This window comes from Zingiber officinale, chromosome 4A (genome assembly GCF_018446385.1).
Source record: "Zingiber officinale cultivar Zhangliang chromosome 4A, Zo_v1.1, whole genome shotgun sequence".
NCBI lineage: Eukaryota > Viridiplantae > Streptophyta > Magnoliopsida > Zingiberales > Zingiberaceae > Zingiber > Zingiber officinale.
This window is the reverse complement of record NC_055992.1, coordinates 124,594,950-124,618,501: the sequence shown is the minus strand read 5'-3', so window position 1 is coordinate 124,618,501 and position 23,552 is coordinate 124,594,950. Positions and strand designations below refer to the sequence as shown.

General features: G+C 38.5%; 4 protein-coding genes across 4 annotated transcripts; 2 read left to right on the top strand and 2 right to left on the bottom strand.

Annotated features, from left to right (window-relative positions):
• Nucleotides 1-9,463: 9,463 nt before the first annotated feature.
• LOC121973630 (annexin D2-like) lies at nt 9,464-10,882 on the top strand. Its single transcript, XM_042525018.1, has 5 exons — nt 9,464-9,562; nt 9,664-9,809; nt 9,924-10,142; nt 10,297-10,509; nt 10,586-10,882. The coding sequence occupies exons 1-5, from the start codon at nt 9,487-9,489 to the stop codon at nt 10,880-10,882; spliced, it is 951 nt and encodes a 316-aa protein (XP_042380952.1). The 5' UTR covers nt 9,464-9,486.
• An 882-nt stretch (nt 10,883-11,764) lies between these two features.
• Nucleotides 11,765-12,739, top strand: LOC121970961 (polyubiquitin). The gene is made up of 2 exons (XM_042521997.1): nt 11,765-11,914; nt 12,168-12,739. Exon 2 carries the CDS (start codon nt 12,168-12,170, stop codon nt 12,627-12,629), a length of 462 nt encoding a protein of 153 aa, XP_042377931.1. The 5' UTR covers nt 11,765-11,914; the 3' UTR covers nt 12,630-12,739.
• Nucleotides 12,740-13,084: 345 nt separating this feature from the next.
• LOC121970960 (alanine--glyoxylate aminotransferase 2 homolog 1, mitochondrial-like) lies at nt 13,085-17,708 on the bottom strand. Its single transcript, XM_042521996.1, has 9 exons — nt 17,414-17,708; nt 16,528-16,758; nt 15,989-16,159; nt 14,654-14,797; nt 14,345-14,524; nt 13,941-14,166; nt 13,587-13,700; nt 13,437-13,523; nt 13,085-13,343 (listed from the first exon to the last, which is right to left on the bottom strand). The coding sequence occupies exons 1-9, from the start codon at nt 17,621-17,623 to the stop codon at nt 13,300-13,302; spliced, it is 1,407 nt and encodes a 468-aa protein (XP_042377930.1). The 5' UTR covers nt 17,624-17,708; the 3' UTR covers nt 13,085-13,299.
• A 434-nt stretch (nt 17,709-18,142) lies between these two features.
• On the bottom strand, nt 18,143-23,246 carry LOC121970959 (ABC transporter F family member 5-like). The gene is made up of 9 exons (XM_042521995.1): nt 22,161-23,246; nt 21,104-21,445; nt 20,507-20,647; nt 20,179-20,358; nt 19,726-19,881; nt 19,198-19,299; nt 18,971-19,099; nt 18,664-18,768; nt 18,143-18,564 (listed from the first exon to the last, which is right to left on the bottom strand). Exons 1-9 carry the CDS (start codon nt 23,046-23,048, stop codon nt 18,469-18,471), a joined length of 2,139 nt encoding a protein of 712 aa, XP_042377929.1. The 5' UTR covers nt 23,049-23,246; the 3' UTR covers nt 18,143-18,468.
• Nucleotides 23,247-23,552: the final 306 nt, after the last annotated feature.

The following is a 23,552-nucleotide window of genomic DNA, read 5'->3' as shown; positions in this document are numbered from 1 at the left end:
TAGGGGTTTGGCGGAAAAATAATTGAGGAAGTGAAAAGTTTTAGTCAAATATCAATTGGGAAGTGAGATATTTCGGGAAAAAATATTTCAAGAGTTTAAAGACTAACAAAATTATTAATAGACAACGCTTTTCAAAAAATATTATCTTTAACCCACAAAAATCACTAATAGACAATAGTTTTTAAATAAGTATTGTCGATTAGTAAGAAAATAAATAGATAGACAATGCTTTTCACTAAAAGCGTTGTTAAAAAAAAGACAACGCTTTTAAAAAAATATTGTCTTTTAAGTGTTGTAAAATCGATTTTTTTTTGTAAATTAGATTGGCCAAGCCACGTGGGCTAGGCACCTGGAGGGATTCCAGGTGCCAGGAATAGACTTATTTAAAGGCCTTCGACCCAGAGCTTCATAACAACAATTGCGACAAGTTTCCTTCTTGCTCGGTGCTCCGAAAAAGCTCCAGCGACGTTGTGAAGTTTCTCCAACAACCGGCGACTCAGATTTTCATATTTTCCTTATTGTCGGTGATATGGATATATGGCAGAGGGGTAATTAAGTGGAGATGGGAGGGTATTTTGGTCATTTTGCGGGTTAGGGCTTTAAGGGGGAACATTGTAGCATGCAGAGAGGGGAGGCGGCGATTTTATTTCTTCCTTCTTCTAGGTGCGTTTCGCCCAGCGGCCGAGGGATGCCTTCGTTCTTCCTCTCAAGCTCCTCGTCGGCGCCGACATCGGCCGCTGGCCTCCACCACTCCTCTCTCTCCTTCTCTTTCTCTTCGCCGCCAACAGGACCAAGAGGAAGATCATCTTCTTCGCCCTCGCGTTCCTCGCCAACGACGCCGGCCGGCGGCGACTCTCCTCTTCTTCTTCCGGTCAACGCCTCTTCTCCTCTCTCTCTTTCTTCTTCCGTGATCAGATCGCGTCTCAAGCTTTAAGGGGGCTACTGGGGGTTTGGTTCACCGTCGTGAGGACCAGGGAGAAGGGGCCACCTCTGCAGCCTCTGATGCCGGCGACGTCCGACGCCGGCCACAACCTTCATTTTTCTCTCTTCTCTCGCGGGACACGCCTCACGCGGAAGGGGACGGGTGCCGCCTCCGTCGTCTGAACTCACGAGCACACCGGCAGTAAGGGCATCTCCTTCTCCACGCCGACTGCTAACGCCGCTAGGGAGCCACTTCCCCTCGCGCCGCCTCTAGCCACCATCTCCTCCTCTCTGATCCGCCGCCCTCGCCGCTCATCAGACCGCCTTTGCCACTCGCCGGACCACCCACGCAACACGCACGACCCCCTTCGCGCTGATGCCCTTGCAAGCTTCTTCTTCCTCTCCATCGCTGTCCTTGGGCCACAGCCTGCCGAGCTGCCCCCGCACCTTACAGGATCAGCTCCACCATCTGTCGCAGCCCTATACCAGCTAACTCCACGAGCTAGTGGAGCCTACTTCATTCGTCTCCCTATTGTTTAGTGTGTTTCGGCCTTCACGCCGTTATTCTACCCTAGTTCATGTGCTTTGCTAAATTCCGATCCGGTTGTGTGTCATATTTTGCCTTATGTGCTGATTTCGTATCTCGGTCTGTATGTTGATTTCATGTTCTGGCCTGCGTGTCGATCTCATGTCCCGGCCTGCATGTCGATGTTTTATCCCGACCTGCGTGCCGATATTTTATCTCGGCCTATGTGCCAATGTTTTATCCCGGCTTGTGTGCCAATGTTTCGTCCCGACCTGCGTGTCGATGTCACAACTCGGCTTGCGTGCTGAGGTCACATCTGGCTCCGTGCCGCATTCGTCTCTACGTCGTCAAATCCAGTCCTCTATCCTGATCGGGCATCGTCTACTCTTCCGGGTCCCTACAACTCGACCAGCGTTCCATCCGAGGGCGCCCCCTGGGCCAAGGTACGTTTTCCGTACTCGTCCCTCATTTATTTTATTATTCCAGTATTAGTTTGTTACTTATATGTTCGTTGGATCTGCCTCGAGGTACTAGGGATCGGGGGGACTCGGTCGCTGGCTGCAGGTAGCGTTGACTAGAGGACTTCTGAAGACTTGGTCAACACAGAAGCCATCTCAGCACACCCCCCTCCGGGACATCGCGACTCGGTCAACATTTCATCCACCTTCCCCGACGGTCCGTCTGACTCAGATTCCGGACAGGATCAGTCGGTAACCTTGTTTTTTAGTTCTTATACTTATCTTGTAACATATTTTTGTGAAGTATTAGTGGGTTGTCCAACGAAGCACTCGACGAGTACGACCCTTGAAGTAAGAGTCGTCGAAGGCTCCAAACCAAGTAAAACCAACTTGTGTTAGCGTTGTTTGTTTCTTCCATTTTTTGCTGCATAACTTAGTTTTAGTTCGAATTTTTCAACAAATACTATTCATCCCCCCTCTAGCGTTCTTTCGAATCCTACACAAGGTGTCTTCGTGCCTTTTTATCTACGGTGCCTTAGACACCTTTGAAGGACCTTCGCGCCTTTGTTGGGCAGCTCTAACGCTAGCATCCGAGGCACTCTCAATTATAAATAAGGTGCCTCGGGTCTTTAAGATCAACCTCCAAGTTTATCTTCTTCAATCCCGCTCGATTAGGTGATGCTTCGGTCGTTTGGAGTTGAGCTCACCCGAACCCAACTTTGTCCTTCTCATCTACTGGTGTACTCACCATAACACCCCATCCCTCGGATGCACTGAGCCTATAAACTCACTTCCCATGTCATCATTCTCACTATCTACATCTTCCGTGCGACTTCTTATGTTCCTAATTTCTTGCATACTCAAACACAAGACATCAAAATAGTAGGATCTAACTTAATCTGGTTAATCACAATAAAACTAACTTGGGGTACTTACAACACCAACACATGAGCCCGTCCAGATCTCCATCTTTCGTGTTGGTAACTAATTTATTAGTATTTCTTTTATATACTTGCAAAAGAAAAGTATAGGGTTGTTACATTTTTCTTATTCTTTTGTATTTGATTACTCTACTGGAGGTTTACCAGTAGAAAATTTAATGGATTACTCATCGATAGGTCAAGGAACCTAGGTTTTGGAGTATAAGTCGCCGAAGGCTCCGAACCAAGTAAATCGATTGTATCTTCATTTCTTTTCTCGTGTTTTATTTTCTTCCTCTATGCAATTTGTTTTAAAAACCTAAAAAAAATAAGTTTTTTAAAATCATGTGATTCACCCCCCTCCCCCCGCTTCATGTGCATCGTTCCTACACCCTCTATTGCTTATTTCGACTTCTTTGTTGTTAAAATATAATCGAAAGAATCAACTAAACCCTAAACCTCGTGGGCCTAATATGAATTATATCAAGCCCACATTGGGCCTGATATGAAATCGTTTAAGGTTTAGCTAATTCTTTTAATAACATTTTAACACATCTAGAGAAACCGAAATAAGCAATGGAGGAAACCGTTGGACTCCTTTCAGCCTCAGAAATCCACAGGACATGAAATTGATCAAATTAGACTTGTCTAGGTCCATAAGTGGATTTCGATCAAAACTCATTGATCGACCTAAATGTTGGAGTGTATACTAAAAGCCTAGCTTTTGTAAACATTTATTTGTTAAAATAAAAGAATCACATTGGTCAATATCTGTATTTATTTATTAAATGTAATTGTTCAATTAATTTATATAGTAGACAACATGGAGTGTGGTGTCACACTCAGAAGATCATGTTGTCGGTTCTCTATAAATTATAAACAGTTGCTCGCGACTAAGATAGAAAGGAACAAACTATCAGTATAGTCGTAGTGTAATTAAGTATTAGTTTATCTTGACTAATAAATTACACTAATACACTTTAAGTGTATTGAGTATGATCATTTAGGTATGTTCTTTTTGTACTGACTTAGTAAAAGAACTAAACCTTAGTTATTGTGGAAGTGTGTACTCTTAATCCTAATATAATAACAAGCACATATATTTAATATTTATTTCTTTGATTTATCAAAGGGTGAGGTTTAGCTCGATAAATCAATATGTCCGATAAGTTGGGAAATGATATTACTTATAGTGTGTGTTGTTGATTATAGAAGGAATCTGTGTCTTAGTTATCTAGGTTGAGAATGCCCCCAAGAGGAGCTCATAAGGATTGCCATGTTAAACCCTGCAGGTGGACCTAGTCCGACATGACAATAAAGTTGAGTGGTACTACTCTTGGAGCTAGATATTAATTAAGTGAGTTGTCAGTAACTTACTTAATTAGTGGGCATTCATAATCTTAAACACAGAGAGACTAACACACTCATGATAAGAATGAGCCCATAATGTAATTTGGGATTGGTGCGGTAGTGCGGTAATAACTCTCTAGTGGAATGAGTTATTATCGATGAACTTGAGTTGTGTGTTCGGGGCGAACACGGGATACTCAAGCTCATCGGAAGGCCAAAACCAATTTCTCCTCTAGGTCCCTGTCGTAGCCTCATTATAGCCTCAAGTTCATCCAAATATAAGGCTCTTCTTGGTGTCCAAGAAGGGGGCCGGACCATTGCTTGGTGACCAAGCAATGGCCGGCCACATCCTCTTGAAAGGGCCGACCCTATAGCTTGGTGACCAAGCTTGTAGGGGTCGGCCATAATAATTCAAAAAGGGAGGGTTGTTTTGAATTTTTAAAATCTTCTCTTTGTAGAAAACTATAAGTTTTAAAAGAGAGATTTTATTTTTTTTTAAAAAAACTTTCCTTATTTGAATTAGGCCACATGTTTAAATAGAGAGTTTAAAAGATTTTAAAACTTTCCTTTTTTTAACCATCCTCATGGTTTAAGAAAAAAAAGGAAAAGAAGTTTTAAAATTTAAATTTTCTATCACCATGTTAAAAAAGAAAATTTTATAAAAGAGTTTTTAAATTTTAAAACATGGTTTTAATTTTTAGAAACTTTCCTTTTTTAACTCATACTTTAGGAAAGAGAGCTTGTAAATTTTATAAGAGGATTTCTTCTTGTAAAATTTTTTTAAAAAAATTATTTTTCCTTTCCTTTTAATTGTGGTCGGCCACCTTGCTTGGTGCCCAAGCAAGGGTCGGCCAATAGGATTAAACCAATCCCAATCCTAAACCAAATAGGATTGATCTCAACCATTGATTGGTGATTGATTCAATCAAGAGGAAAGAAAAAGGAAAAAGGAAAAAGGAAAAAGGAAAAACTCTTGGATGATTTTATTTTTTGTAAAAGGTTTTTCCTTATTTCCTTGGGCAAGTAATATAAAAGAAGGGGTGAGGGGGCTTCATGAGACACAACTCTTATTCTTTTGCTTGGGTGATCTCTTGGTGGCCGACCCTCTCCCTTCTTCCTCTCCCTTTGCTCTCTTCTCCTTGGTGGTGGTGGTGACCGGATTTTAGAAGAAGAAGGAGGAAGCTTTTGGGTGGTGTTCATCTTGGAGGATCGTCGCCCACACGACGTCCAAGGCGAGGCGAGGAATACGACAGAAGATCTCGAGGTCGTTAGCTTACAAAGAGAAGGTATAACTAGTAGTTTTCTTCCGCATCATACTAGTTATTTTTCTTTGTGTGAATTCTAAATACAAGAAGCAATTAGATCTAGTTTATCGAATTTATTTTTTGATTTTGTGTTTTCTTCTTTTTCGAATTTGTGATTCGATTGTTCATTTTGGTTAACCTAGAGTTATTTAAGGAAATAAATATTAGCTTTCCTTAAAAGGCTTTGCCTAGGCGGTGGTGGTTGCTCCCATATCCAAGAAGGTCATGTGCCTCGCCATGCAGTCCTGGAAGCCAATTTTAGAAATTAATATTTATGGAATTAATAACCTAAGTAGATTTGAATCAATAGTGTTAAGTTCCGCTTGCGATTCAAATCTAAACCATTAAGAACAGATAAGTTAAATTTGGAATCAATGATGTTAAGTTCCGTCTGCGATTCCTTATTTAACTTCTAAAGAACACAATAGGTTATTTAAGGAAAGGTTTGACACTTGTACAAAAAATTTTGTACAGTGAAACCGGTACATTTTCCTAGGATTAACCAACACTAAAAACCTCATATTGTAATCATTTTAAGTCCTATATATTTCTAAGACTGCAAGGAGTCTAACGGTATCCTCCATTGCTTATCTTGGCTTCCATATCAAGCCCCACAAGGTTTAGAATGTAGCTAATTCTTTCGATAACATTTTAACAATTCTAAAGAAGCCAAATAAACAATGGAAATCACCGTTGGACTCCTTACGACCTTGAAAATCCACAGAGCCTGAAATGAGTCCAATTAAACTCATCTAGGTCCATTAGTGGGTTTTAGTTAAAACTCACTGATCGATATAAAGACCTCAAATTGTAACCATTTCAAGCCCTATAGATTTATGACGCTGTAAGGAGTCCAACGGTGTCCTCCATTGCTTATTTCGGCTTCTTCAGAGTTGTTAAATTGTTATCAAAATAATAAGTTAAACCCTAAATCTCATGGGTCTGATATGAAATCATATCTGGCCTAATGTGGGTCTGATATGATTCTATATCGACCCCACGAGGTTTAGGGTTTAGCTGGTTCTTTTGATAATAATTTTAACACCTCTGAAGAAGTAGAAATAAGCAATAAAGGATACCCTTGGACTTCTTATAGCCTTAGAAATCCACATAACCTGAAATGGATCCAATCAGATTTGTCTAGATCCATTAGTGGATTTTAGTCAAAATACTTTGATCGACCTAGAGACCTCATATTGTAACTATTTAGGTTCTATGGATTTCTTAGGCTGCAAGAAATCCAACGATGCTCTACATTATTTATTTTGACTTTTTTGAATGTGTTAAAATATTATTAAAAGAATCATCTGAACTCTAAACCTTGTTGACCTGATATGAAATCATATCATGCTCACATTACGCATGCATCCATGCAAAAGAGAGTGAAAAGAGAAGAGATAAGAGGAAAGAAAAGAGAGGTTGCATGCATAGTAGAGAGAAAAGAGAAGAGATGAGAGAAAATAAAAGAGATGTTGTATGTATAGGAGAGAGGAAAGAGAAGAAATAAAGACTTGAGGAGTAAAACCAGAAGAGTAGAAAATTAAGTGTGTCCTTTAATAAATATCAAAATATAATGTATCTTTTGATCAATTCGTAAATCTACTTGTACCCTTTAATAAATAGTAGAAAAATTATTGTACATAACAATTTTAATAAAAAAAATTACTTTAATATAGAGAAAATAATTTAAGTATTTTTTATTAAAATTTGAAATGATCTTAAATTATTTTAAATTATTAAAACTTAGTCAAAACTTTGTCCCATTATAATTGCTTTGCTTTTTAACAATGACCCTTAAAATTTTACTATGTACCATATTATTATCACATTAAACACTTCTTTTTTTGAAAATAAACTTAGCAACTACTCGGTAGTTGTTAACCTATGAAATTTTAATTATTATATTTTAATTAAAATTACTATCTATAAAGTATTATTATATCAAAATATTCTTAACTTGATAAATTTCTTAAACTTTATTAAAATTACTTTATATTGGTCAAAATCGCTTTAAAACAGTTTATCAAAATTACTATATAATTATAAATAAGTCTTAAATTTTAAATCTTAAAATTTTAAATTCTAAATCCAGAATATTATTATATTAAAATACTTTTTACCGGGTAAAATTATTTAAACTTTATCAAAATTAATTTAATGGATTAAAATCACTTTGCAAAAGTCATAGAAATCATTAAGTAGCTACTACACAATTATAGAAAACTACTAATTAACTATTACATAGTCTTAAGTAAATTCTAAATCATAAACTCTAAAACCTTCTTAATCTTAAATACTGTTATATCAAAATATCCTTTATCAAATTTGTCAAAATTATTAAACTACATTAAAATTATTTTAAATTGATCAAAATCATTTTAAATAGTTGTAAAGCTATTAAATAACTACTACAATATTATAATAATATTATATTAGTTGTTATAGCAACTATTTAGTATCTACTACATGTTATATGTGGCAAAAGGCGATTCGTTCGCCCCCAGCACTCCCGCCAACCCATCCCTAGGTCAACACGGAGGAGATAAATCACGAGTGACTACTAGCCATTAGTGCAAATGGTCAAGACATGGAAGATGTTATGCTCGATCACGTTGAATTTCGATCTCAAAATCTCATATAGTAACATTTCATGTCTTAACCATCGCACGTTATAAAAGCTAATAACAATTGCGAAAACAACATTAAAAGTAGGGTCATTTTAGAAAAGTGTGGTGTACTCTTTATTTTATTTTTGAAAACGAGGTGCTCATAAAAATAAAAAAAGAAAAGTTCTTTTAATTTTGGACCAAAGATTACTCCAAATTAAGAAAAACATAATATTATTATTCTTTTTTTTCAAAAAAAAAAATTAAATGGGCACCCTTCCTATATTTTTATCTAAAAAAATCTATGATTCAACACTGTTATAGAAGCTATCGATTACTTCTACCATTTATAGAAGTTACACTCAATTATGATTAAATTATTGATCATTTAAAATTTAATATGTGTCATGAAGTCTACGAGTTTTTTTTACTTGTTAAAATATTATTTAAATCAAGTTATTATTTAGAGAAGTATAATTAAAATGATATAAAATCATCATTATAAAAACTAACAGCTAATTTTTACGTATTGTAAAAACTACATATAACTTTTACACGATAAATTGTGATCAAATAATATTTATTTAAAATATATTAAGTATCATGAGTCTATCATTTATTTTATTCATTAAAATATTATTTTAATTAAATTATCATTTAGAAAATTATTATTATAGATGCTAAATACCAATTTTTACACTGCCGAATAATTAAATAATATAAAAATACTTTAGACATTTAGTGTTAAATGAGACGCTCATTTAACTTTCATCAGAAATGAGATGGTCGATTTTACTAGTTCAGATCGTCTGTCCCTATTTTTCTCTGTCTCCGTGTCTCATTATCGATCGGACGGATCAGATTAAATTTTAAAGATGATTTATACATCACGAGGATACTACACATATTTTAAAAATACAAATCATCCTTCAAATTTAATCTGATCCGTTCGACCGACAGTGGGATACGAGGACAGAGAGAAATGGGGACAGAGGATCTGAACTGCGATTTTACGGATGTGATTTTGATTTTTATCCTTTATTATTTTTTCAGTAAACAGGTGAAAAAATTTCCTTTTATCACGTCTGTTATATAAATAATTGTTTGATTTTTTTTATTGGATAATATATTTTAGATTTATTGCCGTTTTAAATATTTGAGCTCAAATATCAGACAAATCTAAATAAAGGATTTGATGGCCCGTTTATATGACCCATCAACGGGCTCAAGCGAACACGCCCTACCGACACGTATCGACCGAGCAACGGCGGAGATCAATTCTCGTACGAATAGAGTGCATATGCTCATAATTTAACCGTGCGAGCATGTTCCCGCCTATGCTATAAAAGGCACTCTCATCTTCATCTTCTCTGCTAACCGATCCATTTCCCCTCGAAGAAGATGTCTACGCTGACGTGTCCCGATCCGTTGCCGTCGCCGGCGGAGGACTGCGAGCGGCTTCACAAGGCCTTCGAAGGTTTTTTCCCCTCGTTCTGCTCCTTGGGCTGTTCCTAGCTAGGGCCTAGGGTTCTTGATCTTTTCTGGCGAGCTAATGCGATTCGCCTCTTACTCCTTCAGGATGGGGCACTGACGAGGGATCGATCATCTCCGTCCTCGCACATCGTCCCGCCGCTCATCGCCGCCAGATCCGCCGTGTGTACGCTGAGATCTACGGCGTGGACCTCCTCAAGCCCCTCGACAAGGAGCTCACCCGAGATTTCGAGGTCGCCTCCTCCCGATCTGTTCGATTTCCCCTATTTTTTTTTATCATTCCAATCGTGTTCTCCGGATTGTTCCATTTTGCCTGTTTCTGATGTGGGTTTGGGTTCGGAGCGCAGAGGGCGGTTCTACTGTGGGCGGTGGACTCGGCAGAGAGGGACGCCGTGCTCGCGAATGAGGTCGTTCGGAAGTGGAGCCCCGAGAACCGGGTCTTGATTGAGATCGCGGTGGTGCGGACGGCGGAAGAGCTACTCGCCGCGCGAAGGGCTTATCAAAATCGATTCAAGAGGTGCCTCGAGGAGGACGTCGCCGGCTCCACTCACGGTGATTTCAGAAAGGTAAACCGGCAGCGCGATGTCTGATCCTTGAAATCCCTAATTTTGCTCTCGATCTCTGTGATAATTCACAATGAAAAATGGAGATTTTTGTTTCGAGACTTTAAGACCATCCACTCGACTTAGCTGATTCCCTGTTCACCGCTTCAATCTCTAGCTTCTTGTGCCGCTGGTGAGCACGTTCCGGTACGAGGGAGCTGAAGTGAACACAAGCCTCGCAAAGACAGAGGCTAAATTACTGAATCAGAAGATAAAAGATAACGACTACAGCCATGAAGACGTCATTAGGATCCTAACAACGAGGAGCAAAATGCAGCTGCTTGCAACCTTCGATGACTACAACAACGCGTTTGGGAATCCAATCAATAAGGTATCTGCTTGCGTTTAACGGCAGTTTGACTTCTTCTTCTTCCTCCTCTTCTTCTTCCATTTTCCTTCAATCACAGGACTTGAAGTCTGATCCAACGAATCAGTTCCTCTTAGCTCTCCGAGCCATAGTACGCTGCATCACTTGCCCTCAGAGGTATCTGGAGAAGGTGATGCGTCTTTCAATTAGTAAGATGGGAACGGACGAGGGCGCCCTCACAAGGATCATCACGACTCGGGCGGAGGTAGACATGCAGCAGATAAAGGAGGAGTACTTCAAGAGGAACAGTGTCAGGCTTGAGCAAGCCGTGAAGAAGGATACAACTCGAGACTACGAGGACTTCCTTCTTGCTCTCGTCGGGCAAGTGGATTCCTGAGCTAAGGCTCCGAGCTCTCTCTGTTCCGATCAAAACATTGAAAGAATGCGTCATTCATAAATTATTCCCAAATTATTTTAAAATTTATTTATTTTTATCGATGTGATTTTTTTATTATATTAAATGCTTTATAAAAGAATATTGCGCTAGAACATTCTCGAACCAACCGCGAGTTAATCTACGACCTAACGGGGATGTCATCGTTAGGGATGTAATCGAGCCGAGCTGAGTCGAGTCGAACTCTTGAATGTTTGAGCTTGGCTCGTTTATAATCAAGCCGTGCTCGAGCTTTATTTAACGAATTTATTCATGACTCACAAACTATTCGAGTTTTTATCGAGCCTAAACGAGTTTAATAAATATAAATCATAAATTTAAATATTCATTAAAAACTAAATTATATATTTAGAGAAAATTATAATATTATTATTAAAATTTATAATTTTATTCTAATAAATAAATTTAATATATTTGCTTATATTTTGTAGAGTATAAAATCTATAAATTTAATATTAAAATTATTTTTTTTTTATTTAAAAGTTACTTAATGAGCTTAATCAATATTTCACAAGATAACGAACAGAATATTACGAATCTTGAGCTTGATTTATTTATCTTAACGAATCTCATTAAACAAGTTCAAATAAAATTTTATCGAATCGAAATTCGAATAGCTCGACTTGATTCATTTACCCTTCTACCCATCGTTCCCACGTAACCTACGGATTCTGTTTATTTCAAATTCTACCCGTTGAATGGTTTGGCAATAACACGAGCCCACAAGTGTGTGTCGCGGTCATGTGAATTTCAGAGTACACTTTAATTTAGCGGTCTGGCGTTAACGTCGCGGCACCGGCAACGTGTTGGTGACGTCTGCTTCTTTGTGGCGTGGGGCGATGATTCGAGAATAATCTGGCGGTAGCCTCACCGGTCGTATGCGTATCCGTTGGACCGATATAAATTGCGTTGATCGCCTTCTCAAGCCCGTGTACTACATCCAAAAGCCTAGCTCTTCCTCGTCTGTTAATCAAGGTATGGGGTCTTACCTTTATTTTCTAAGAAGATTTCCCCTTTGTCATCTTTTTTCCCGATGATGGGAGAGTTGATGTTTTGGATTTGTGTTATTTGATATATGTATTTTTTTTGTTACTGTTTACGGATCCCCTGGGATATCTATTTTGAATCTTGCCTGGGATTTTTTTTTTTTTTTGTTGTTCTTTGATTGTTCATAGGATATCTTGATCTGTTTAGATCCTTACTGGTTGTTCTTGGTTGCGTCGATCAGATGCAGATCTTTGTTAAAACTCTTACTGGCAAGACTATCACCCTTGAGGTGGAGTCTTCGGACACGATTGACAATGTAAAGGCCAAGATTCAGGACAAGGAGGGGATCCCTCCTGACCAGCAAAGGCTTATTTTTGCTGGCAAGCAACTCGAGGACGGTCGCACCCTTGCCGACTACAACATCCAAAAGGAGTCGACGCTCCACCTCGTGCTCCGCCTTCGTGGAGGCATGCAAATCTTCGTCAAGACGCTAACTGGCAAGACAATCACCCTTGAAGTCGAATCCTCGGATACTATTGACAACGTCAAGGCCAAGATCCAGGACAAGGAGGGCATCCCGCCTGACCAGCAAAGGTTGATCTTCGCCGGTAAGCAGCTGGAGGACGGCCGCACTCTGGCCGATTACAACATTCAGAAAGAGTCCACTCTTCATCTTGTCCTTCGCCTCCGTGGTGGTCACTGAGTAACATCAACTCAGCTTTTGTCTGCTTGGATCTCTGTCTGAAATTGTGATGCGACAACTATGCTATTTAGAATAATGCATCATTGCAACTTGTTGGCTTCTTTCTTTAAGATGAGCGACATATTTTCCATTAGAACAAAAAAAAAGTATCGAAATTAAAACTAACTTAACTTGATAAACAAACCAATCAATCTAAATCTATTTACACGCTCAAAGTGGATCACTTTCAAATATATTCTTAGCAAATCATGTTTCAACTAAAGCCAAATAATTTTAGTGCTATTGGATCATAGCCGATAATCCTACACATTCCTTCTGTCTCTTCTTCATTGAGTCTAATTTTGTATAGAACAATTTCAATGCAAGGGAGGTCAAGAGATGCCTCATGAATTCCTTTCATTTCACTTATGAACCAGATTAAAATCAAAACTTTGAGCAATCAGGAAACTTTGAGCTTTTAACTAAAATCGATTTCATTCCTCAAATCAAATATAGCAATAAGTTTGGAAGTAAAAAAAAACTGAATGGAACTTTCGAAGATGATTTCCTCATTACTTAAGTTCTTTATTCGAAATGCTCAGGCAACGTAGCATGCATCTATTTTGTTCTTGACCTGATTTATTGCTGAATTGTGGTGAGTTTCGTATGGTTCCCATTTCAGCGGTGGGCTTCATATTCCTGAAATGGCGTAGTCAAGTGCATCGACCAAGAAGTCTGCATCGAGGAGGATGTGGTATTACAATCTCAAAGAAATGCCTACTAATTGGTTAAGAAGTGCGAAACAGGTTCCCTAGTCTCGAAGAATACCTGCATCTTCTTTGGTGAAGCACATCGGTGGCTTTATACGAAAAACATTACCCTGAAGGCCTCCTTTCCCAAGCAGGACTCCCAGATCTGTTTACAAGTAAGTTTGGCATAGTAACAAGAAGATTGTTAAGAAAAAATCGAGAAACATACCCTTGAGTTTTTCAAACAAGACTGCTGTCTCAGCCTTGGCAGGCGTCTTCTCCTTTCTATCGGTCACAAATTCTACTCCCAACATCAACCCCCGCCCTCTAACATCACCGATGACTGAAATAAGACAGCAAGCAGTATGAATGAGAAAACCAGCAATCCTAAGTAGAATTTTGAGTCGATTCTCGGTTTTTGAACTCTCTTTTCAATCTTTTTTCAGAAAAACTCTAATAGTCAGAACTGTCTATGCATCATCTCTCCAATCGTGTAAAGGACATTGGAGGAAAGCTGAATCAGATCACTTGTATCTAGCTGTTTCTACAATGAACTAAAATTTGAAAGGGTGTAGAAAGTTACTATCATGCTTTTGCTGAAGGTTTCTCAATCGCTCGATCAAGTGGGAACCAACATTAGTGCAATGTGCTTGGCGCTTTTCCTTATCCAGAACATTGAGTACGGCTAGCCCGCCAGCTGAACAAACAGGATTTCCACCAAAGGTGTTGAATTGTATTTTCTGCGACAACACATTTGCGATTTCAGGAGTAGTTACAACTGCTCCTAGTGGTAGGCCATTGCCGATACCCTGTGACAAAAATTAACAACAAATTAAACTTACCATCAGTGACGATAAAAGTAGGTTGATTCACACATTCTAGCCATTATTAAGAAGATCCAAACTGGAAAACAGGAGAAGTGGGGAAGGGGACTCGGTGTTTTTAGCAAGAAATGCAGTATCTACTTTGTAAGTGGCAACATATTACCTTTGCCATTGTAACAATGTCTGGAATGACGCCTTGTGTCTCAAATCCCCAGTAATGGCTTCCAGTCCTTCCAAATCCACTTTGAACTTCATCTGCTATGCAGACTCCACCAGACTTCCGGACAATATCATAGGCCAATTTAAGGTAACCAGGTGCCAACTCAACAGCACCACCAACTCCCTATGAAAATTTTGAAGAAAAACAAAACCGAAAGGTCCAAACTCCAAACTCAGAGTCTCTACAGTGATGAATACATATGCATGTTTAGAGAAATTGTGAATCATAGCTACTGCAAGTTATCAACCTCACCTGAAAAGTTTCTGCAATAAAGCCTGCAACATTTCCAGAAGTTCCATAGTTGATATGATCCTGAATCTCTCTAGCATAACCTGCAGCATCGGTGCCAAATGCCCCTCGGTAGGGGTCAGGATTCATAACATGGTGAATTTCACCCTGCAAGATTCGGTATGAAAGACATGGATTTTCTTTAGCATGCATGCAAATGCGCACACAAATCAAAATAAAAATATTGTTAAGCAGATTTGTCAAAGCTTTGCAGCCTTCTAAAATGAAAGACAATATATCAGCATTTGGATATCAATTGATAGGGAAATGAAAATTATTGCAAATATGAAGCTCCAAAGGCAACACATTAAAGTTCCATTCAATTTTGCTTGAGTGTCTAGTGTACAAGAAAAAAAATACAAGAAAATGATACACTTTATTAGCTCGAGCTCAACCTTTTAGGGGTTATGGAGTTAGACCAAGTATAAGAGTTGCTATATATATGTAAAATTTGAAAAAAAAAAAAAAAAAAAAAATGAGACAATCAAGTATTATAAAAAGGACAGCCCGATGCACAAAATTTCCGCCAATAAGATGTCCCGAGGAAGAGTATATTGTACTAAATCTCACCCTGCATTGCAAGAGGCTATTTCTATGACTCAAAACTCATGACCACCAAATCATATGGCAACAACTTTAGTATTGCACCAAGACTCCCCTTCAGGCAATCAAGTATTATTTTTTTAAAAAAATAATCTCTTTTGTACTCTCTTCTAAGAATATGGGTGTTCTCTTTCTCTCTCAATGAATGCCTAAAGATCCTTAACAATCTCATTGTAACAAATACTAGTTATCTTCACCCATGGAGCTGACAGTGAGCCTATGTGTGCTCCTAACTCCCATTAATAGGAGAAAAATACAAATCAATTTGCGCCCCATGAAAGTTATTTAGTCTAAACTTGTTAATACTAATACCTGAAATCATATTGCTTGATTCCTTCCACTAAGACACTAACCTCTAAGCACAGGAGTGACCAAGTCTTTTAGTGTCAGTCATAATTTGCCGAGTTGTGATAACAAACTTCCAATCACTTGATAACTCTTTTATATATATATAATGCACTTCCATTATCTATTTTTCTAGTTGTGTTCTCCAGTTATACTTGCTAATAAGTTAACTTGCTCTAGATCTAGCCAAGAAAAAAAAATCCACCATTTATGGGATACTAAGAAACCTTCAATAATGTGACAAATCAAAGTACAATTATCTTAGAAGCTGAATATACAAAAAAGGAGAAAAAATTGGAAAGAGAAGTTGAACAATGATAAACCTGAGACATCTTCTTCAAGAAAACCAACCTGAGGAATTGGATATTTCCAAGTATGTAAAGCTGTTAAACCTATTGTTCCAGCACTTCCTCCGTGGTATGCATTTCTCAGGGCAATCATGCCAAGATTTCCAGTGTACAATCTAGCCAACAACATTGCTAATTCATTTGCTTCAGTTCCCGAATTAACAAAATACACGACCTGCAGTTTTCACAATTCCACTGACCATACAAATAATATATCTTGAAATTGATGATAGCTGAAATGAGAGATGTGACTGTTAAGCAAAGATGTCATGTAACTAAGCAAAAGAAGATCATGTTTATCTTTTTGCCAAACTGCCTACTTATCTCTAAGTAGTTCTAACTACCAGCCAATTGTTTTGGTTATATATAGCACAATGTAAAGCAAGGTTCTTTGCTTTCCTTGGCCATATGAAAGGTACCATTTTTGCTAATGCTAAAATAATCAACTAATTAGTGCTTCACACAATTTCTAAGGAATACATATTAGCCAGTCATTTGCCTCTTCTAAAGGACCAGGAGATCATTTATGCAGGCATAACGTACCTTAAGGTTGCCTGGCATTTTCGAAGCTAGAGCTTCAGCAAACTCAACAATAGCATGATGCAAGTAAATGGTGGTGGTGTGTTGGAGTAACTTCGTCTGCTCCAACACTGCATTCACTACATCAGGATGGCAATGCCCACAAGAGACTGTAACTATTCCAGCAAAGGCATCAAGATACCGTTTTCCAGTTTCGTCATAAAGATATTGCATTTTTCCTTCCACAATATTCAGCTGAAAAGATAAAAAATAAAAATGATAGGTAAATTGGCAGTTCTAGATATTATTTCAAGTGGGTTTAATCATATGTTAGGCTAAAAATCTATACATTAAAAATTTATAATTGCATTAAACAAACACACACGATTACCAAGAGAAATCATCCAAAGTTTCAAATGATTATTAAAAGCATCAATAACTTTTGGAATCTATGTTGTTAATATCCAAGCCTAATGCATTCAAAATTCGTTTTTAAATATTTTCAAAGTACCTTGTATATGCATACTGAATCTATTTTGTGGGAATTGACCACATAAATCTAGCTCCGCCACCTAAATATGCAGAAACTATGGGAGAATCAAGAATGATGAGCGAAAAGTCCTAAAAAAATATTATTCAAAAAAATGAAAATGAAGAAGACTTAGATTGGAAAGAATCAGACTTTATACAGTGAAAGAAGAGTTAGTTACATGTACTGGAATCGCGGTTTCCTGAAAATTACACACTCATCGTTTAAAAACAAGATTAAAACCAAATAATTTCAAGTACATTAATCAAGGTCCTACTCCAGTCCGAAATCCAACACGATCACATTGGGTCCGAAAAAGGATTCCACGGCACTACGCGCGAATGCAAATGAACTTCCAAAAAGTAGCGAGAGAGATTTTACAGGCTTTTGGTAATAATAGAACAGCGATGGTCCGAGGAACTTCTTCCTCTTCTGGAGGACCTCCTCGGCCAACATTCCCTTGTACGGCCGCGGCTGGTGGTCGAAGGGCGGCAAGGACGGTGCCGAGGAGGCGAAGCCGCGGCCGAGTAGCCTGCGGAGCAGCCCTTCCGATCGGGAGCTCCTCCGCAACAGATCTCGCAGGGGCAACATCGCGATCGAAGAGGCAACGCGAATTAGGGTCTTCCTCTCTTTCTTGTACTCGCCGTGTTACCAAACCCGGTGGAGGCCGCAAGGGGTTAACAAAAGAGAAAATGATTCTATTTTTGTCTCCCTAATTTCGTACCTGACTTTCAATTGGGCAATAAAGACACATCCTGCCGGACCCACTGCGAGTAGGCCAGTGACTAAGGATAAAGCGGGAAAAGGTTAGCCTCCAATGCTGACGTGGAGAACCAATCGATCTGATATTCTGGTTAATAAAGAAATATGTTAAATGAGCTGGAGATCCAAATGCCGGGCCGAACCGGACCGAACCCGACTCGATCAGACCCGCTGACATCACTTGGTTTAGGGATGTGCTGCATTAAGGGAACAGCAAACAGGGAACAGCAAACATATGGCCTTCCTTTTTTCCACACAAAACCTAATGCAAAAAATCAATATCCCAATTTTTCTATGGGGAGATGATACTAGAGAGTTGCACATATAACTTCAAGTGGCACGAAAAAGTGATAGAACATCATGCCAAAAATGGCTAATATGATAAAGCTTTTATCATAGCAATGAACAACATTTCGATGTCTCATTTCATGAGGCCTAACACATGTTTATGAAGCCCAAGCAATTTGATGCCAAGTGCCATACAACAGAAAACTCCCCTTTGTTGTAGGTGCTTATCGAGTGAGTAAGTTTGCAACTTTAGGTAGAGCACAAGAGCCTTATTTACAAGTGTATATTGTGTACCATTGGAAGCACTCTGTCAACTAGAGTTTTGATGCTGTGGTCTGCATAACTGATCACTCTGTCAGTTGGTGCATGTTTCATTCCTTTGTTGGTCAGTTCCAACGCTTTGCATTCTTCAATCCTTTAGACTTTGCATTTGCTTGTTGAAACGCCAACATTTTTTGCTTCTTTCGAGCTTGTTTCTCTTCCTGTATAAAGTGCATATAGTAGGGTATCAGAGAAACAAGGGGTGGCTCAAAGAAAGATTTGTTTCTAACTGGAAATTTAGTATTCGATTTGGCTTTAACCTTTGACATCTTGGATTTGGCTTTAACCTTTGGAGCCTTTTCTTCGAGCTCAGCCTCGCGATCCAGTTCCCTTTTTCTGGCCTCGAGATTCTTGTCTAGATAATACTGTCAAAAGGCACAACAAGAATCGTTATGTCCATACTCGAGATAAATAAGTGAAACAACAGAATAAACTGCTGAGGAAGCTCAAACTAGATGATCTAATCATCATACTGTTTTATTGCTGAATTGAAGAAACTGTGTGTATTTTTCTGGAAGGAAAGGAAAAAAAGGTAACATGACAAAAATTCTAAGAACAGAAGGTTACATTGTAATCGCCAGCATAATCTTGCAGATTTCCATCTTTCACATCCACAACTCTATTGACTATCTGCCGTATGAAGTATCGATCATGTGAAACAGTGATGACAGTGCCTTGGTACTCAGATATAGCCTCCTGTTGCAGCATAAGAGAGTTTCAAAGAATTTCAAGTTATTCATCACAAAGAATAAATAAAAGTTGAGGAAAACAGGCGCAAAGGTTGGAAATGATACCTCCAGCATCTCTTTTGAAGGTATGTCTAAATGATTGGTTGGCTCATCAAGAACTAACAAAGTAGATGGTTTCACCAAAAATTTGCAGAAAGCAAGCCTTGCCTGCAACCGTGGAGTAAACACAAGTTAGCAAAATTTGAGTTTACTACCAGCTCAAAAAACGAATGACTACCATCTGTTTCCGATAATCTACTCTCGTAACCATCACATGGCATAAAATACATTGAACTTATTATATTTGTGGAAAGAAAGTGTTTCAAGAACTTTATGTATCAGATAAATAAGACAACTTAGAATTTCATTAATTTTCTTTACCTTTTTGATGGAAAAAAATTATTCCATGATAAGTTATTAACCCACATGCCATCAGGAAAATAAATCATATAAATGAAAGCTCCAGAAGAAAATAAAATGTTGTCTGAACAACTTCAAAATTAGTTGTCATGTAATAACAAAACTGAATTGCAATCAAAGGAGAATGAAGACGGTTGAATTTGTGAGAGGTCAAAACAGATCTCCTAGTCGTACCTTTTCTCCACCACTTAAAAGAGAAACTTTTCTATCAAGCATGTCTGATTTGAAGTTACAACGACCAAGCAGACCCTTTATATCATCAATTCTCCAATCCTCTGCAGCTTCTTCAACTGTCTCTAGCACAGTTTTATCAAGATCAAGTGCTTCTGCCTGTTAAGAAATTGTGAACTAATGGTAAACGTCTGCCATTATTACAGAAGAAAACATTAAGAATAATGAAAATGGAAAGAATTATCAAAATATATTTGAAAAAAGAATGCAGGCTTAATAACAAGCTTAAGTTAAAATAGCCGGCAGTGAATACAATTGACAAACCATGCAATTGTAGCATGATGAAAATTATGAGCATTTGTTTATCAAGGAAATCATCAATACGTAGCTAGATTTGGACTATAAATTGCATCCCAATAAATTGAAGAAGTGGATTCAAATCAAACTAGACAATACCTGGTTTTGTTCAAAATAATTTGGCAACACATTATGCTCCCCAACCAACACATCACCATCCTGAGGCTTCTCAAGGCCCATGATTAGTTTAAGCAAAGTACTCTTTCCACATCCATTTGGACCAAGAATCACTATTTTCTCACCTCTCTCAACTAAAAGGTTAGCCTTTTTAAACAGAACCTGCCATGTCAAAAACAGAAAACTAGTTATTGGATATGAAAACTGTCTGTGCAGTATCTCACACCATAAGGATGAGTGTGAATTTCTTTCTAGAAGAAAGCTTTATGGCTAAACACTATAACTAAATATCAAAAAATATTATGCTTACCTTATCATCATAGCCAAAATTTAGGTTCTTGATTGATAAGACCGTCCTCCCACTTCTTCCACGCTCAGGGAATTTAATTTTTAATTGCTTTCTCTGAAAAGGTTTCTCAACTTGTCCTTCTTCTTTAAGTCTTTCCAATTTCTGCCAAGGTAGCAGAATGAGGCACTTATTAGGAAGTGTCACAAAATGGACATGAGAGGCATTCAAATGTAAAATTTAGAAGAATTATAGGAACAAGAACAAATTATTTATTACTCGTTGATCTGCTAATTCTACAAAGATGTTTCAACCTCGAGGGTACTTACATGTCTAACCTAATGAACTAGTAATTCTAATTAATTTTGAGTATTCAACACCTCTTATATCACTAAAAGTCTCTGTTTGAAATAGTTACTTCAAGCTATTTTATTGTGTTCTTGAAAAAAAATAATATGAATATAGTGTCATCAGATTGATCTACCATACCCGTGTTATTCAAGTCAGTAAAGGAAAAGCATTATTGCCTATGCAAAACCTTATATAGAAGAAGAAAAATTGAAAGGTCATTCATATAGTGTCATCAGCAGAATGTTCAGAGAATCAAAAACCTAAAATTACCTTTTCTTCACTAGATGCACGACCAGAATTTACACCAGCTCCTAACCTATTGATTAAGTCCTTAGTGTGTTCAATCTCCTTCTGTTGCTTTTCCCATGCTGCATTTTGAACTTCTACCCATGTTGCTTTTGCTAATACATACTCAGAATAGTTGCCTACAAATGTTCTGGAAATTCCCATATCAGTTTCCACAATTTTTGTACACAGTTGATCGAGGAAAGCTCTGTCATGGGATATAATAACCATTGGCACATCTTGCTTGTTTAGATAAGCTTCTAGCCACTCAATTGTATCTAAATCAAGGTGATTTGTAGGCTCATCAAGGAGGAGTAAGTCAGGATCCTGCAACCACAATTTATAGAAAATGAATCACCAACTATATGAAATTCATATGCTATAAATTAAGCATGATTTGAGAGCAAGTAGTGAGTGACAAAAAAGAAACGTTAAACTGAATGTGAACTTAGTCATCAATACAACTGGAGAAAAAAAAACAATGTCAATGTGATTGATGGCAATAAATCAGGTTAACCTAAGTTGAAACAACAGAACCCGTGAGAGTTTCAAGACAATCTTGAAGAAGCAATACCAAAGTCTTAGTTTTTATGATAAGCTGAGGTGCAATGACAAGTAGCACAAGTCCTATGAGTCCACTAGTTTCGAATGCTTTTCAAAATATAGCAAACATATACATGCAGTTATGAGTATATACTAAAATTCACAACACTATGTAAACAAGTACAAGAAAAATGAAAATAATCATAAACCCAATATAAGGGTATTTCACTGTTTGTAGCATGCCATCTATGAAACTAGACCACTGAAAATAACAAAAAAAGGTCCAACTGCCACAAAACAGAACATCCATGCACAACTTTTTACCAGTTCACACCAATGCACACAATCAATTTTGCACACTTCAAACTACTTATTTTAGTTTATAGACAGTCCAATTAAATAACATGGTTGAATTTATCCATTTTTTTAAATGAATACGAGATATTATTTTGAAAATACTCAAAAATGAGGGAACTGTATAAATTAATTCTAAATGTACCTGAAGCAGAATCTTCCCAAGAGACATTCTCATCTGCCATCCACTGCTGAAAGACGCTACCAATCGATCAGAGTCTTCTGGCGCAAATCCAAGCTCGGGCATCAATTTACTAATTTTTACATCCACCTCATCAAGGTCGAGATCCTGAGCTCTTCTCTGGAGCAAATCCAACTCATCCAATAGCCTCCCCATCAAGGCCAAATCTTCTACGGAGTTCTCCAACGCCTTCTGCACCTTCTCCAACCTCTCTGCAACTTCCATCTCTTCCTTGAATGCGTTCAGAAACTCTTCTTTCACTGTCCTGCTAGGGCAAACCTCGAACTCCTGGCTCAAGAACGCGATCTTCATATTATCCTTCGCCTTAACCACGTTGCCCGAGTCAGGCTCCTCCAAACCGGCGATTATTCTGAGCTGGGTGGTTTTACCAGCACCATTCACTCCAACAAGGCCTACCTTCTCTCCTTTCTTAACCTCCCAGCTTACATCCTTCAGCAAGGTCACGCCTTTAAAGCTTTTGCTAATATTCTCTAATCTAACCCCCGAAGATACGCTCGACGCCCCAGTACTCGTCTTCTTCTTCCCTTGCTTCTTCGACGAGTCTTCCACGGAGCTATTCGAGAAGAGGGATTCAAGATCGACGGCCGCGTCCGCCTCGACAACAGCGGCATCGGTCGACGCTTGAACGAAAAAGCCAAATTTTCTGACCAAAGCCTTACCAGATCCCGTCCTTTTCACAAACGAAACGCCCAGCCGGCGACTGAGAGGAGGAGAAACCGAGGCGGCGAAAACCCGCGGCAAGATTCGGGCCTTCCCGGCGTCCAACAGAGGGGATCCAGCCATGAATCCCGATCGTAGATCGAGGCCCTGAATCTTGGCCGAGAGATCCATTGCCGGCGACAAGAAAACTCTAAGCTTTAACAAATTCCAGATACAAAGTAAATCCAAAACAACAGAACCAAAATAGATTTCGCAACCGCCGAACTACAAAATCTCACAAAGAGGAAGAAGAACTTCGGAGACGATCGGGGGCAATCCCTCAAGCGCCCTCCGCCGCAGGAGTTCACTGGAGAAAAAGACCACTGGCCGTTTTGCGCCACACAGATACCTCATATAATACACAAGAAATTCACAAATTAACTGAACTCCCACCCTTGGCATTCAAATTAATTACAGAAACACCCCATCCCCGAGGTGATCATCACACGAACGACATACGATCAGACGGTTCTTTCGACAGATACGATGGGAGATGACGCCTTATCCTATAGCAGACAAACGAAGGGCAATAGTGGAAGAAAAGTATATTTTATTGATTTTTTTAAAATAATTGTGGCGAGTGGTGAGATTTGGAGATAATGGATAGCGAACGAGTGGGCTCGCAGGTGCCTCAAG

What these genes read in the sequence shown, in the direction of transcription:
- LOC121973630 (XM_042525018.1), top strand. Translation starts at nt 9,487, where the DNA reads ATGTCTACGCTGACGTGTCCCGATCCGTTGCCGTCGCCGGCGGAGGAC. An exon ending in GCTTCACAAGGCCTTCGAAG is followed by an intron (nt 9,563 to 9,663) that starts GTTTTTTCCCCT and finishes TTACTCCTTCAG; the next exon opens with GATGGGGCACTGACGAGGGA. An exon ending in TTGGGAATCCAATCAATAAG is followed by an intron (nt 10,510 to 10,585) that starts GTATCTGCTTGC and finishes CTTCAATCACAG; the next exon opens with GACTTGAAGTCTGATCCAAC.
- LOC121970961 (XM_042521997.1), top strand. Translation starts at nt 12,168, where the DNA reads ATGCAGATCTTTGTTAAAACTCTTACTGGCAAGACTATCACCCTTGAG.
- LOC121970960 (XM_042521996.1), bottom strand. Translation starts at nt 17,623, where the DNA reads ATGTTGCCCCTGCGAGATCTGTTGCGGAGGAGCTCCCGATCGGAAGGG. An exon ending in AAATGCCAGGCAACCTTAAG is followed by an intron (nt 16,160 to 16,527) that starts GTACGTTATGCC and finishes TGAAAACTGCAG; the next exon opens with GTCGTGTATTTTGTTAATTC. An exon ending in GGAAATATCCAATTCCTCAG is followed by an intron (nt 14,798 to 15,988) that starts GTTGGTTTTCTT and finishes CGAATCTTGCAG; the next exon opens with GGTGAAATTCACCATGTTAT.
- LOC121970959 (XM_042521995.1), bottom strand. Translation starts at nt 23,048, where the DNA reads ATGGATCTCTCGGCCAAGATTCAGGGCCTCGATCTACGATCGGGATTC. An exon ending in TTGGGAAGATTCTGCTTCAG is followed by an intron (nt 21,446 to 22,160) that starts GTACATTTAGAA and finishes TTGTGGTTGCAG; the next exon opens with GATCCTGACTTACTCCTCCT. An exon ending in ATTATGCTGGCGATTACAAT is followed by an intron (nt 18,769 to 18,970) that starts GTAACCTTCTGT and finishes GCCTTTTGACAG; the next exon opens with TATTATCTAGACAAGAATCT.